Source organism: Glycine soja, chromosome 6 (assembly GCF_004193775.1).
Source record: "Glycine soja cultivar W05 chromosome 6, ASM419377v2, whole genome shotgun sequence".
NCBI classification, from domain to species: domain Eukaryota; kingdom Viridiplantae; phylum Streptophyta; class Magnoliopsida; order Fabales; family Fabaceae; genus Glycine; species Glycine soja.
Window position 1 is genome coordinate 9601609 of NC_041007.1, and position 12093 is coordinate 9613701.

The following is a 12093-nucleotide window of genomic DNA, read 5'->3' on the forward strand; positions in this document are numbered from 1 at the left end:
TTGTTTCACTTTTTTGTTATTTTTATAGTTTAATTATCATGCATACTTTATACTATTTAATCATAGATGATAGTCATTATAATTTTTTAAATAATTATAATAAAAATCAATAAATTTACGAAATTTATTTCCATTATTTTTATCCCATTTTTTAAAAATTCATAATCTACATTATTCAACTTACATCATCCACCCCTTTTTTTTTTAAAAGAAAAAGAATCCTACTCAGCCTCACCTATAAAATAATATGAATGATTAAACTTTGGGATCAAACCATCAGTGCTGGCACTAAACAGTTATTTGTCTTCACATAATGATGATGTTGTATACTCCATGCGTCGCGGCCAGAAGAATATATGGGCCCCATATACATTTTTGTTTACAAATGCTATGCCAGTAATGCAATCTCAACCAGTTTTTGATTTTTGACATTGTGAAGTACTACTAGTACAGCCATGGATGAGTTAAGATTGTAAAACTCAAATCCTTAATCAGACGCCAATATCATCTGTTTTGCTCAGAAATGTATCCTAACATTCGGACAATTGGAATCAAATCAAGTCCCAATAATTCACTAAGTATTCAATTATTCACTATATAATAATGTTAGTTTTGATCTATTAGCGATCAGTGACCACCGCAAAGAGGAAACTAAAAACGATTTGATGTTGCCATGTTATGCTTAATAATTACAAAAAGGAAAATATTAACTATACTGGAATATCAATTGTTAGAAGTTGACAACGTTATTAAATTAGAGGTAAATGATTGTGTGAGTGTAATTAATTAATTATTATATACTGAAGCCTTGCCCCTAAAACTATGGCTGCAAATCTGAGTATTAACAGTATATTATTCGAAATGGCAATGGTCACAAAGGAGCACGTCATGTGTGAGTTCATTGGTAGTAGTTCTACAAAGCAATGTGGGGTAGTCAACATATCATTAGATTAGTCGGCAAAGATTTAAACTATACGCAAAATGATGATTTTCAAAGTCTACAAAAGGATAAATTAATGGTAGTATATTATTAAGCAGATAAGAATTTCACATGAACGGTACTGTTTCCTTCATACTCGTGAACCAATACCAAAGGAAAAAAAAGTAAATTATTTCATGATTAGTGATAGAGGAAGTCATATATTCAAATGATTCAAATGGATTTACCAAAGTGGTATACTTTTTGCAATGCACTGGTGGCATGGTTTAGTGAGTTACTTGGGTTGGTTTTAACTTTTTTGAACAACATAAAATGAAGTCAAGCACAGTGTTTGACACGGATTGATAGTAATTATTAATTACCAAACAGACCTGCTACTAATTATTAATGAATAATCCAACCAAGTTTGTGTGATTAATCAAATGACTTAATTAATGGTGGGATAATTAATAAGATACATCACCTGAAAAGGAAGGGGCCTGTGTTGTGGGCTTGTAGGCTAGAAACAAGCAGTAACTCCCAAAACAAGCATTGACATTATGACAATTCTAATTAAATGTGTCACCGTCCGTGACCTAACTCTAACGGCTGCTTACTTTAAAAGGGAACATACACTATTGGTTGAAATCCAACTATGTATCCAATAAGGTGGGAAGTTTTGCTATAAATAGGCATAGGTACCTCCCATTGAAACCACAGCACAACAAAGCTAGCCAACCTCAAATAACCCTTGTTATCTCTCTTTCATTCTCACTTGTACTCATCTCTTTTTCACAACTTCTTTTGTACCTTCTGATCTAATGGCAGTTCCAGTGATTGATTTTTCAAAGCTGAATGGTGAAGAAAGAGCCAAAACTATGGCACAGATTGCTAATGGGTGTGAAGAGTGGGGATTTTTTCAGGTAGTTATATCATTTATGTTTACAATGAATGACTCCCAATATGTTTTATAACATCAGTTTAATACATGTTTATATTTATATACATATGAAAACTTATACTTTTTGTGTTATAGTTGATCAACCATGGTATTCCAGAGGAACTCCTTGAGAGGGTGAAGAAGGTTGCCTCTGAGTTCTATAAGCTGGAAAGAGAGGAGAATTTCAAGAACTCCACATCAGTGAAGCTACTAAGCGATTCAGTTGAAAAGAAGAGCAGCGAAATGGAGCATGTGGATTGGGAGGATGTTATCACTCTCCTTGATGATAATGAATGGCCAGAAAAAACACCAGGATTCAGGTATATAATAAAGCAATTCATACTAAAAGAAAGTCAGACAATAACAAAAGCCTTATCTCACTAGGTGAAAAAAAAGTCAGACATCACATAAAAAAAATGATATTTCATATAAGGTAGGACACCACCAATAATTTCATGCACGCTCGCTAGTCTCTTCTATCATACTTGCTCTTATCCACAAGAAATTAATGCTCTTATCTATACAACTTTAAGCAAATTTAAGTAAATCAGAATTCAATTCGTTTACTCTTGATGACTAAAATTGGTGATTGCACCAAAACATGGATGACATGAAAGGGAAACCATGAATTTGAAAACCAAGGACAATGACCATAGAACATACTAATTAAGTGGTGTCATGTCATGGGTCATGACACAATAGGTAGAGCTTCAACATGAATGCATAGCTGACTTCTCACATGGATGACAGGGAAACCATGGCAGAATATCGAGCCGAGTTAAAGAAATTGGCAGAGAAACTGATGGAGGTGATGGATGAGAATCTTGGCTTAACAAAAGGATACATCAAGAAGGCACTGAATGATGGAGATGGAGAAAATGCCTTCTTTGGCACCAAGGTGAGCCACTACCCTCCATGTCCCCATCCAGAGCTCGTGAAGGGTCTGCGAGCTCACACCGATGCAGGAGGCGTAATCCTACTCTTCCAAGATGACAAGGTTGGTGGCCTTCAGATGCTGAAAGATGGGCAATGGATTGATGTGCAGCCTTTGCCAAATGCCATTGTCATCAACACTGGTGATCAGATTGAGGTCTTGAGCAATGGTAGATACAAGAGTTGCTGGCACAGGGTTCTGGCCACACCAGATGGGAACAGAAGATCAATTGCCTCCTTCTATAATCCTTCATTCAAGGCCACCATATGTCCTGCACCACAACTTGTGGAGAAAGAAGACCAACAAGTAGATAAAACTTATCCTAAGTTTGTTTTTGGTGACTACATGTCTGTCTATGCTGAGCAGAAGTTCCTTCCCAAGGAACCAAGATTCCAAGCTGTTAGGGCCATGTGAGAAAAGCAACTTGCTTTCGTATAGAAAATGCTTTTGCGCTTCCCCCCACTTTTTTTTTTTGAAAAAAAAAAAAACTTCATCTTTTACTTTGTTTTAAGGGTCTTGGTACTATAAGACATGCTTGATAGTAGAAAAGTATACCATTTGGTTATCATTCTCTGCACGGATTTCTCCAGAATAGAAAACCACCATGGGTATTAATTAGTCTTCCTTTTTCTAGAATTTTGCTTTATCTTTCAATGTTATGGGGGGAGCTAGTGTGAATCCATCTGTGCTTGCATTGTACAATAGTTCTTTCAAATATATTCTACTCTAAAGTTGTCCACCATAAATTTCTCTTTATTGTTCCTTTTGTGTATTGTTGCCTGTTCTGGTTTCGGTTATCATCCACATGAAGTGGAATAAACGCAACCGTCTCCATATCCTGTAATATTTTCTATAAAGCACCATCTTAAAGGACATAACCACGAAGCATATATCTTATTCAATGCAATCAATAACTAGAATTTTTAGGAGCCATGTTAATACTAAAGTATATATTTTCCTTTACTTTTGGCGAGGCATCATAACAAATTTCATAATTGATTTAAGTTAAACTATTTCTCTAGTTAAGTAGACAAATACAGATTTTGTAAGTCACCCAATAGCCAAACATTTTTAAATCTCAAAACCCTTTCAAGGAAATTGTTAGTACTAAGGTAAATTTTGTGTAATCCAGTCACCCGACAGAAACTGTGTGGTCGATTTTCTTCTTCCTAGGAGCTAGGCCATTGTTACATGGAAAATATAAATAAGATGGAAAAATTTATATTTGCAAAAAAGCATATGTTGAAATAGAGAGAAAAGATCTAAAGAAAATGTGATTTGGAGGCGGAGAAGTGTCTAGCACCTTGCGCCTGTGTTATTTATATTTAAATGGGTCAAGTGCAGCCAAATAGTACGAGTGGTGAACTTTGAGAGCACCAATAGCTGCTTCTGAGATCAACAATTTACAGCTTTAAATGTCAATATATACAACAGCCTCTTGCCACAATAACACTGAAAACACATTGGCAAACCCTATCTTCTCTTGGGAAACCAATGTTAGAATTTGGTTATAACTAATATACTATAGCAAAGTTCTGCAATCTTAATGTATAATCAGTACAGGAGAATAGTGCATCTTTGTTCTTCACTTTCATATGCTTTATAAGGCCTTTTGATCAAGCCTTTCATTCCAATTTAGGCAGCGAATCAAGCTATGAAACCAATCACCAGTTTGGTCAAACTTGTTAACTGTTGGAAGTGGATGCTGACTCATAGATATTCGTACTGAATCTCCTCTTGAAAGTTGCTGTCTTCTCTTTCCATCAAACGAAACCCAGGTGTTGCTTCTTGCATCCTCTGGAATCTGTTAATAATAATAAACCTGTCTCACTCGTATTCTAATCACAAAACCTTAAATCATTAAATCATTAGTTAACCCCTAATTCCTAAATCAAATTAATGTGTTTCCATAAACTCACAGTTTTTTATTACCATGTGATGTTAACCATGTAGCTTTTTCCAATACATGCCTAGAGACAATTTAGCATATTGAAAAGGAAACATTTTTTTTTCTTTTTGCATAGAAGATGCATCATAAGCAATGAGACATATAGTGAGTGACTAACTTCACCTTTAATTCAAGTTGAGCAGAATCTGGAAGTATAACTGGTCTAAATGAGAGTGAATGTGGACAGATTGGGGTAAACAGCATGCAGGGAACGTTTGGATGGACCTGCAGTTTTTTTTTTCTTTTGCCATTAGAAATAAACATCAATGAAAACAATAATTAATTCAGGTCGATTTCATACTGTTACAGTGTAGATACCATGCCATTAGAAGATTCATGCACAAATAGAATTTAAGAAGTTATACTAAAGGAAATTATACAAAACAACTTCTGAGGTTTCCATAATTTAAACTTTGTATGGAAATTTCTTGGATAATGGCTTACCTTGCCATCCACAAGTGAAACAAGAGTTTATTGCATTACATCTTCAGAGTTGCTTAATATTTCTAGAGATGTTGACTATTCCACTTTTCACATGATACAAGTCACACAAAAGGAAGCATAAAAACGAACATTTTCTTTATGGAATAACAAAATGTGAGTATAGTTTATAAGAAACTTCTTTTGGGGGAGGGAGGGAAGGGAGGGAGGAGAGGATGACTCTATTTAAACAAGTTCTTGATTTCATAAAATGAGGACAAACTGAAAAGGGGTTTTCAAAGGAAGGAAGGGGACTGCGTTCAGGTGCAGTTGTTATTCTGCAACACACTCAGCTTTGTCAATCACCAACACTTTCAAAATAGTTAAGAAAAGATTGATGATTACAACTTAGTTAATATCAATAGCTTCAGTCTCCTTAGAAAATAATAAAGATTATCATATAGTTTATTAAGCTGCCTGTTGTAAATAGACAGTAATTTAGGATAGAATCTACCTGTATATATTCAGAATATATTTGAAATTATTAGGATAGATTTTATCTTTCCAATTTTTTTTTGTCTTTCCCTTAATATGTTTAGTTTCCATATTTCCTTTAAAGTTTGGCCGACAAAAGGAGATATAAGATTGACTTGGTGGTGAAGAGAGGGGGGAGGTCGTGGATTCGAATCCCCCCACTAATAGAACTAATAAACTAACAATTAACATTTGACAATAAAAAAAAAGTTTGGCCAATAAATAGGGATTGGTTTTCATATTTGCTTTAATAAGTTTGGCCTATATATAGGGATTAGTGCTTGAATTAAAAAATATCCAATAATATTCAGCTCCTCTCTTTTCAAGTCTGCCACTTATAGTGCAATGCAGTAAAAGTAGGAAGACACATCAACACAATGTTAACCATCTACTGTGTATAGAAAAGTGCAGGTTAGGAAATCTTGGATGAACCAATAATAGCTAGGGTTTGTAAACCATTGTTTATCAATATTAGAAATGTACTAAACTCAACCTCAAAAGTTAGCTCGTGAGGGAAGGATTGTCCAAGTCTTACAAGGAGTATATTGGCCATATTCCTAGCCAATATGGGACACTTAAACAATCAAAATATTCCAAGGCTAGGATATCAAGCCAGTCATTCTAATTATTTTAGTAAAAGATACAGCTCAAACCATGCTCCTAACAAATACAACTCTAGCTCAAGCTTACCATGGAACCTCCAGCAGCTGTAGAATAGGCAGTGCTTCCAGTAGGGGTGGCCACAATGACTCCATCACCTTGTACCTGAAAGACATGACAATCATCATATAGAAGAAATGACACTGCTTCTAAAAGGTGTTTAGAGATAGTGAAAGCTCTCATCACCAAATATAAAAGACAGAAATTTGGTGTACAAATAACAAATACATAATCAAGCATGCCTTGGTTATAAGTCTACCGTGTTCATAACATTCGATCTTTGAAAGGTACGGATTAGAACCCCGATCAACAACAACCTCGTTGAGAATATCAAATACTTTCCCTGGTACAGCTTTACCCTTACGAAAAATTTCACATCGGAGACGCATTCTGAGAGTGATGTACACTCCATCTCTTGTACTATTACCATGGATAACTTGTTGTAAGTCCTGCTTGAAGTCTTCGAACTAGAAATAGAAAACAGAATTGAAATCAAACATATGGCCAAAAAGATACCAGCATTTTTTATGGTGAAATAAATGATGGATTTGAAAGACATACGTTATGAGAAGTCAGAAAACCAAGGGAACCAAGGTTAAATGACACAATGGGGGGAATAGCATCTCTGAACAGATTTGAAGCATGCAGTATAACACCATCTCCCCCCAAACATGCTACAAAATCAACTTTCTCGTGTAGATCACTGAATCAGAGCCATTAGATATGTTAAGCAGCAATTTAATGAAGCACATATTTAATATAATGGGAAAAAAATAAAATTGTTGCGCATAAATTCAAAAATTCAAGTACCAAGTATCCTGTGTATAGAAGGTCTGAACAAATCCAAACCCAGGAATTCTAGCAAATATATCATGCACATCAGGTTCCACAAAAACATTCATTTTCTCTTGGTAATATAGAAAAGAAGCAACCTGTGGATGAGATACAGAAACTCTATTAAGAATGAATTTAATCAAATTAATTACAAAAAAAAAAAATCAGGATAAATATATAGTTTCCAAAAGAATAGCAGAAGTACAAAATGCAGTTGGAATACCAATCAAAGCTCAGAATAACATTTCCCAGTTTTCACATTCCCTAAAAGATTTGTTTCCTAATTTTAATTCCTTTGTTACAGAAGAAAGAGATTGAACATCTTTGTCTCCAGCGTACTTTTAGTGATGAAAAATATAGATCCAACCATCCCCAATAGAATTCCATGCATAAAATTCCTGTAGTCCATCTTTAGAAGTTTACATCTACAAATCCCATCAATATTGATAAATCAAATCTTTTACTAATTGATATTCAGCTCTACGACTTTCTTATTAGGAATAATCCTTAGACATAGAAAACATGAAATAGGCAAACAAGATGTCTGTCATAGGTTTTCATTTAGAACATCACAATACTTGATGTTAGGATTAATATGAAAATGAATAATCTCTCAAATCATAAATAACAAAGTCAATGCTTGACAAATATGATGCTAAATCATTTTCAAATAAACTATTCCCGTTAAGCTCCTTCAGAGAGCAATTAGCACCTACCTTGAGCCCTCATTTAAAATCCTCTCCCCTCCCCCACAACAGGATTTGTCCCTATGTATACCAAAACACAAATTAGATCCTAAACATCATTGTTAGAAACTCTGATATCCAGGCTATTGGAAACCAAAAAGGACTATTTTTTTTAATAGCTCGGATGCTTATTAGAGCCGGAAAGAAAAAGAAAATGTTACCTCTCTAGCTTCTTCCATGAGATGCTCTCCTGGCTTTTTCAACAGTAATACTGTCTTTGGCGTAGTTTTCCACATAAGCATCTGTTGCTGGGTGCTAGGATGAGTAAAGGCCAATGAGGATTCACTCACCCTCTCTCTGGCACAAGAAAATCCATCCGTTCGTACTAAGAACATCTCTGCTTTCTTTCTTGACTGCACCCTTACCACCCCCGTTGATGAAGCGCACATGTCTCCTTCAATGAGCCCCAGGTCTTCATCACATAAGGCTAGCCCAGCCTTATCATTATTAACTCCAATCCTTTGAGAGTTAGTATTGACATTATCAATATCATTGTTCACAGTGGTAGAGAAATTGGCATCACTCCTGTAATACATTTCCCCTTCACTAAATCCATTAACTGTTGTCCTAACAGAGCTGGAATTATTCAAATTCACTAACTTCCAATTGCTACCAACTGTGTTCTGGGACTCTCCAGATGGACAATCCACATGAGCTGACCCGTTGGAACTTTTTGCTGGATCCACAATTTTAGGTTCAAGATTCCTCGAATCTGGCAGGCCTTCCAATCTTTTACCATGATAACTGAAATGAGAGGGTTTTGAGATCTTCCTACTTCCCAAAAATTTGGACATCTCTTTTTTGGAAAAGATATCAAAAGGAGGAACTTGAGCTTCTAAAGGGCTAGTTTCACTGGAGAAACTGGGAAAAGATCCTTCCCCAGTAGCAGCAGTGGCTTGTGATGAAGCAATATCATCAGGAGTAAGTTCACTTAAAGCTCCATTACTTTTTGTTTTTTCGTTATTCTTTTTTGAAGAGGAACATGAGTCAAATGTGCCAGCAGAACCATGTGTTGCACCCAAACCCTCTTGCAGCAAATTAGTATCTTTTTGCAGGGAGGATCCTTCGGCAATCATTGAGTCCTGCAGCTTTCCAGATCCATTTGTATAATATGATGACATGTCATTGGAAATAACTGCTTGATTAGAAAAAAACTTTGATGCAGGGCGAGTCATGTACTGCCTCCATCTGGAGACCATGGCAGATGTTCTCCAAACTCCCTCCTTGCTATGAAGAAAAATTGGTCTTTTGCTGCAATCTGAAGCATAAGATGCAAACCTCTCAACCTGTTTCATCGTAGGTGCAGTCCTAACTTTAACGGGGATTCTGACCAACTCGATACTGCCAGATGAAATAGCACCACACACAGCTGCTTGATAGAAGTTATCTTTTACATCCTCTTCTCTGAGATCTATGATTGTTTTATATCCTTTATCCAGTAACCACTTTAGGCCTTCTTCTGTTACTTGCCCGCCGGTGCAAAAAGCTGCTTCAGATTCTTTGGACTCCATGTCCTCTTTGGAAGTGAATAAATACACAGGAGTCCAATTCACAAACAGCTCAGGAGACGGATAATCCTCCCCCCGAGGAAAGCCAGAATCATAGCACAGATTCTTCAGTCTCTGAAGTTTCCTCCACACATCCAAGCTCCGACCATTGCCAGGAATAAAATAATTCTCAAGAGCAACATGCAAGCTCTCACAACACTTCTTCATCTCGCTCCTGAAAAGGGCAAGGGGGGGGAGCGTATCCTCCATGACGCTGACCTCTGCTGAACAAAAGGGAGTCCCAATTGAAGACCTTCCAGAAAGAACATACTGCCTCCCACCGTTCACAAGAGCCACAATGCATCCAAGGACAGATACTATTTTATCCTCTAGAAGAGGTTTCTCATCGTACGGAACCTCATAGGAAACACTACATTCACCAGTTAAAGGGTTACACAAGGCATGCATTAACGCAGAATGAAGCCTTTCGGAATTCCTAAAGATCCTACAATATGCCTCCACTTCAGCAATGTCACCTGGAACTGGACCAGTCCAAGGCAACTGTGGTGCAGCATGGGATTCAATGGAATTCAAACTCTGCAAAGTACAAACAAAAACCCCTAATGTGGCTATGGAAAATTCATTTACACAGCAGCAATAGGGTCTTCAAATATTCATATTTTGTGATCATGTTCTATTAAACAGTAACTAATCGTAACGGAAATGTGGGTTTATCTCAAAATTGAGAATAAGTGTAACAGTGAAACAGTGAAGAAGAAAAGAGTTAAAAGAAACCTGGGAATCCAATCCGAAATTGAAGGCGAAAGAGTTGGAAAGTTGGGCGGTAACGAGGTCTGTGTTCCTCCGCAATTGGAAGCGGAAAGCCAACACTCTGGCGTTGGCAGAAAACACAGACACGAAGGTGGGAGTAATCCGGTCGACGGAGAACACCATGTGGCACGTGCAGAGACTGCTGCGTGCCAACATGGGACTTCAGTTTCACCAACACAGAGAAAATAAGAACTTCGTTGGAAATAGGAATGGGAATGTTGTTTGTTTGGATTTGGATACCAAGGAATGGAGGAAACCGACATGACTCCTCTTCTTTGATTTTGATGTACACTGCCCTTCTTGACTTCTTGACAGCATGACGTGTATCGGTGTATGTTATTATTATTATTATTGTTATTATTATTATTATTGTTATCTATTTAGTCTACTATTTTTTTAAAAAAATATTAACCATGTAATTAGGATTTTTTTATTTATAGTGAGACCATCAGAAATGATGGTTTTTAAGTCCATCATGGAATTACTTTTCATTTTGGAACTTAATTAGATTTTTTTAAAAATTGTTCCTCTTAAATATGTCTTTTTAGGATAAATTAACTCAAATTTTCTTTTATAAATTTAACATGTATTGTCAAATAAGTCAAACCCATTAAATAATATTTTCATTTTGATACTACATTAAGAATTAGCCTCTCTACTTCTATTATTAATGAACATTAGTTATTGTTCTTATACCTTATTTAACTATGTAAAATTGTCAAATAATGTACCATAGACATGAAATGATATGATTATTGAGTTTATTATAATCAATAGTTAAATTAATTAGTTCATATAAGTGATATTAATTTATGTATGAAAAAAATATATACTTTAATTCTTTTCCTTATATAAATTTGTCTACGTACTTACGTTCTTTATTAACTTCATCTATGTTATCATCATTTAAGTCAAACTCTCGCCATCAAATCTAAATGCTTATTATCCTTACTTCTATTTCAAATACTAAAGGTTGAAAGTAGTGAAAGATGCAAGAAAAATATATAATAGTAACAAACTTAGAGGTTGTTATAAAAAAGTTTGGCAAAATTCTAAGGAACTTTTTGATGTGCTTGCACAATTGTCAAAACTTTCCACTTAATATTAATATCATCAATGACACTAAAAAAACTAGCGTACCCCATTGTCCAGAGGCTCTTCGCTATGCGAAGGTATGGGGGAGGGATGTTGTACGCAGTCTTACCCTTGCATATGCAAAAGACTGTTTCCGGATTCGAACCCATGACCAACAAGTCACCAAGACACAACTTTACCGCTGCACACACTAAGGATGTAAAACAAGTCTATGCCTACAATTTCACCCTTAAAGTTTTCAAAGCCAATATTATTTGTGAGATAGGATAGTAAAAAGTAATAAAAAGATATAAATTTGAAAGAAAAAAAGTTTTACAACAAAAATAAAGATAAATATCGCTAATGATTGTGACAGAATGGTAATGGTGACAACAATAGTGACAATAATGAAAAATATTGATGATAACGATGACAACAATGATGATAATAATAGTGAGGATGATGATAGTGACGAGATAATAATGTCAATGATGAAATGATACTAATAACAATGATAACGATAATAACAATGATGATAATTGTGACAACAATGACAATGACAATAATGACACGATGGTGATTAGTGATAACAAATTTTTTTTTTCAGACTAAACCAAATTCATAAATGTTTTTTCTTGATTTTAAAATTGAATGTAAAAGAGTTTCAAAACTAAATTAAAAATCATTTCAACTTCAATTTTGTTAAAAATATTTTATTTTAAAAATTACATTTCAAAATCAAAAACTAAAAACAGCCCTAGAGGAA

The 12093-nt window shown here is 35.3% G+C and overlaps 2 protein-coding genes across 3 annotated transcripts; one reads left to right on the top strand and one right to left on the bottom strand.

Moving 5' to 3' along the window:
* Positions 1-1597: 1597 nt before the first annotated feature.
* LOC114415450 (1-aminocyclopropane-1-carboxylate oxidase 5-like) lies at positions 1598-3547 on the top strand. The gene is made up of 3 exons (XM_028380133.1): positions 1598-1842; positions 1956-2179; positions 2610-3547. The coding sequence occupies exons 1-3, from the start codon at positions 1741-1743 to the stop codon at positions 3205-3207; spliced, it is 924 nt and encodes a 307-aa protein (XP_028235934.1). The 5' UTR covers positions 1598-1740; the 3' UTR covers positions 3208-3547.
* Positions 3548-4056: 509 nt separating this feature from the next.
* LOC114415451 (NAD kinase 2, chloroplastic-like) lies at positions 4057-10527 on the bottom strand. Of its 2 annotated transcripts, XM_028380134.1 has the most exons (8): positions 10218-10527; positions 8097-10019; positions 7166-7287; positions 6917-7058; positions 6598-6822; positions 6386-6460; positions 4865-4966; positions 4057-4597 (listed from the first exon to the last, which is right to left on the bottom strand). In XM_028380134.1, exons 1-8 carry the CDS (start codon positions 10407-10409, stop codon positions 4394-4396), a joined length of 2985 nt encoding a protein of 994 aa, XP_028235935.1. In that variant the 5' UTR covers positions 10410-10527; the 3' UTR covers positions 4057-4393. The 2 variants fall into 2 exon arrangements, with proteins under 2 accessions (XP_028235935.1, XP_028235936.1); XM_028380135.1 differs by lacking the exons at positions 4057-4597; positions 4865-4966 and having other exon boundaries at positions 6615-6822.
* Positions 10528-12093: the final 1566 nt, after the last annotated feature.

What these genes read in the sequence shown, in the direction of transcription:
- LOC114415450 (XM_028380133.1), top strand. Translation starts at nt 1,741, where the DNA reads ATGGCAGTTCCAGTGATTGATTTTTCAAAGCTGAATGGTGAAGAAAGA. An exon ending in AAGAGTGGGGATTTTTTCAG is followed by an intron (nt 1,843 to 1,955) that starts GTAGTTATATCA and finishes TTTGTGTTATAG; the next exon opens with TTGATCAACCATGGTATTCC. An exon ending in GAAAAAACACCAGGATTCAG is followed by an intron (nt 2,180 to 2,609) that starts GTATATAATAAA and finishes CATGGATGACAG; the next exon opens with GGAAACCATGGCAGAATATC.
- LOC114415451 (XM_028380134.1), bottom strand. Translation starts at nt 10,409, where the DNA reads ATGTTGGCACGCAGCAGTCTCTGCACGTGCCACATGGTGTTCTCCGTC. An exon ending in TCATGGAAGAAGCTAGAGAG is followed by an intron (nt 7,288 to 8,096) that starts GTAACATTTTCT and finishes TCTCATCCACAG; the next exon opens with GTTGCTTCTTTTCTATATTA. An exon ending in CAGCTGCTGGAGGTTCCATG is followed by an intron (nt 4,967 to 6,385) that starts GTAAGCTTGAGC and finishes AAAAAACTGCAG; the next exon opens with GTCCATCCAAACGTTCCCTG.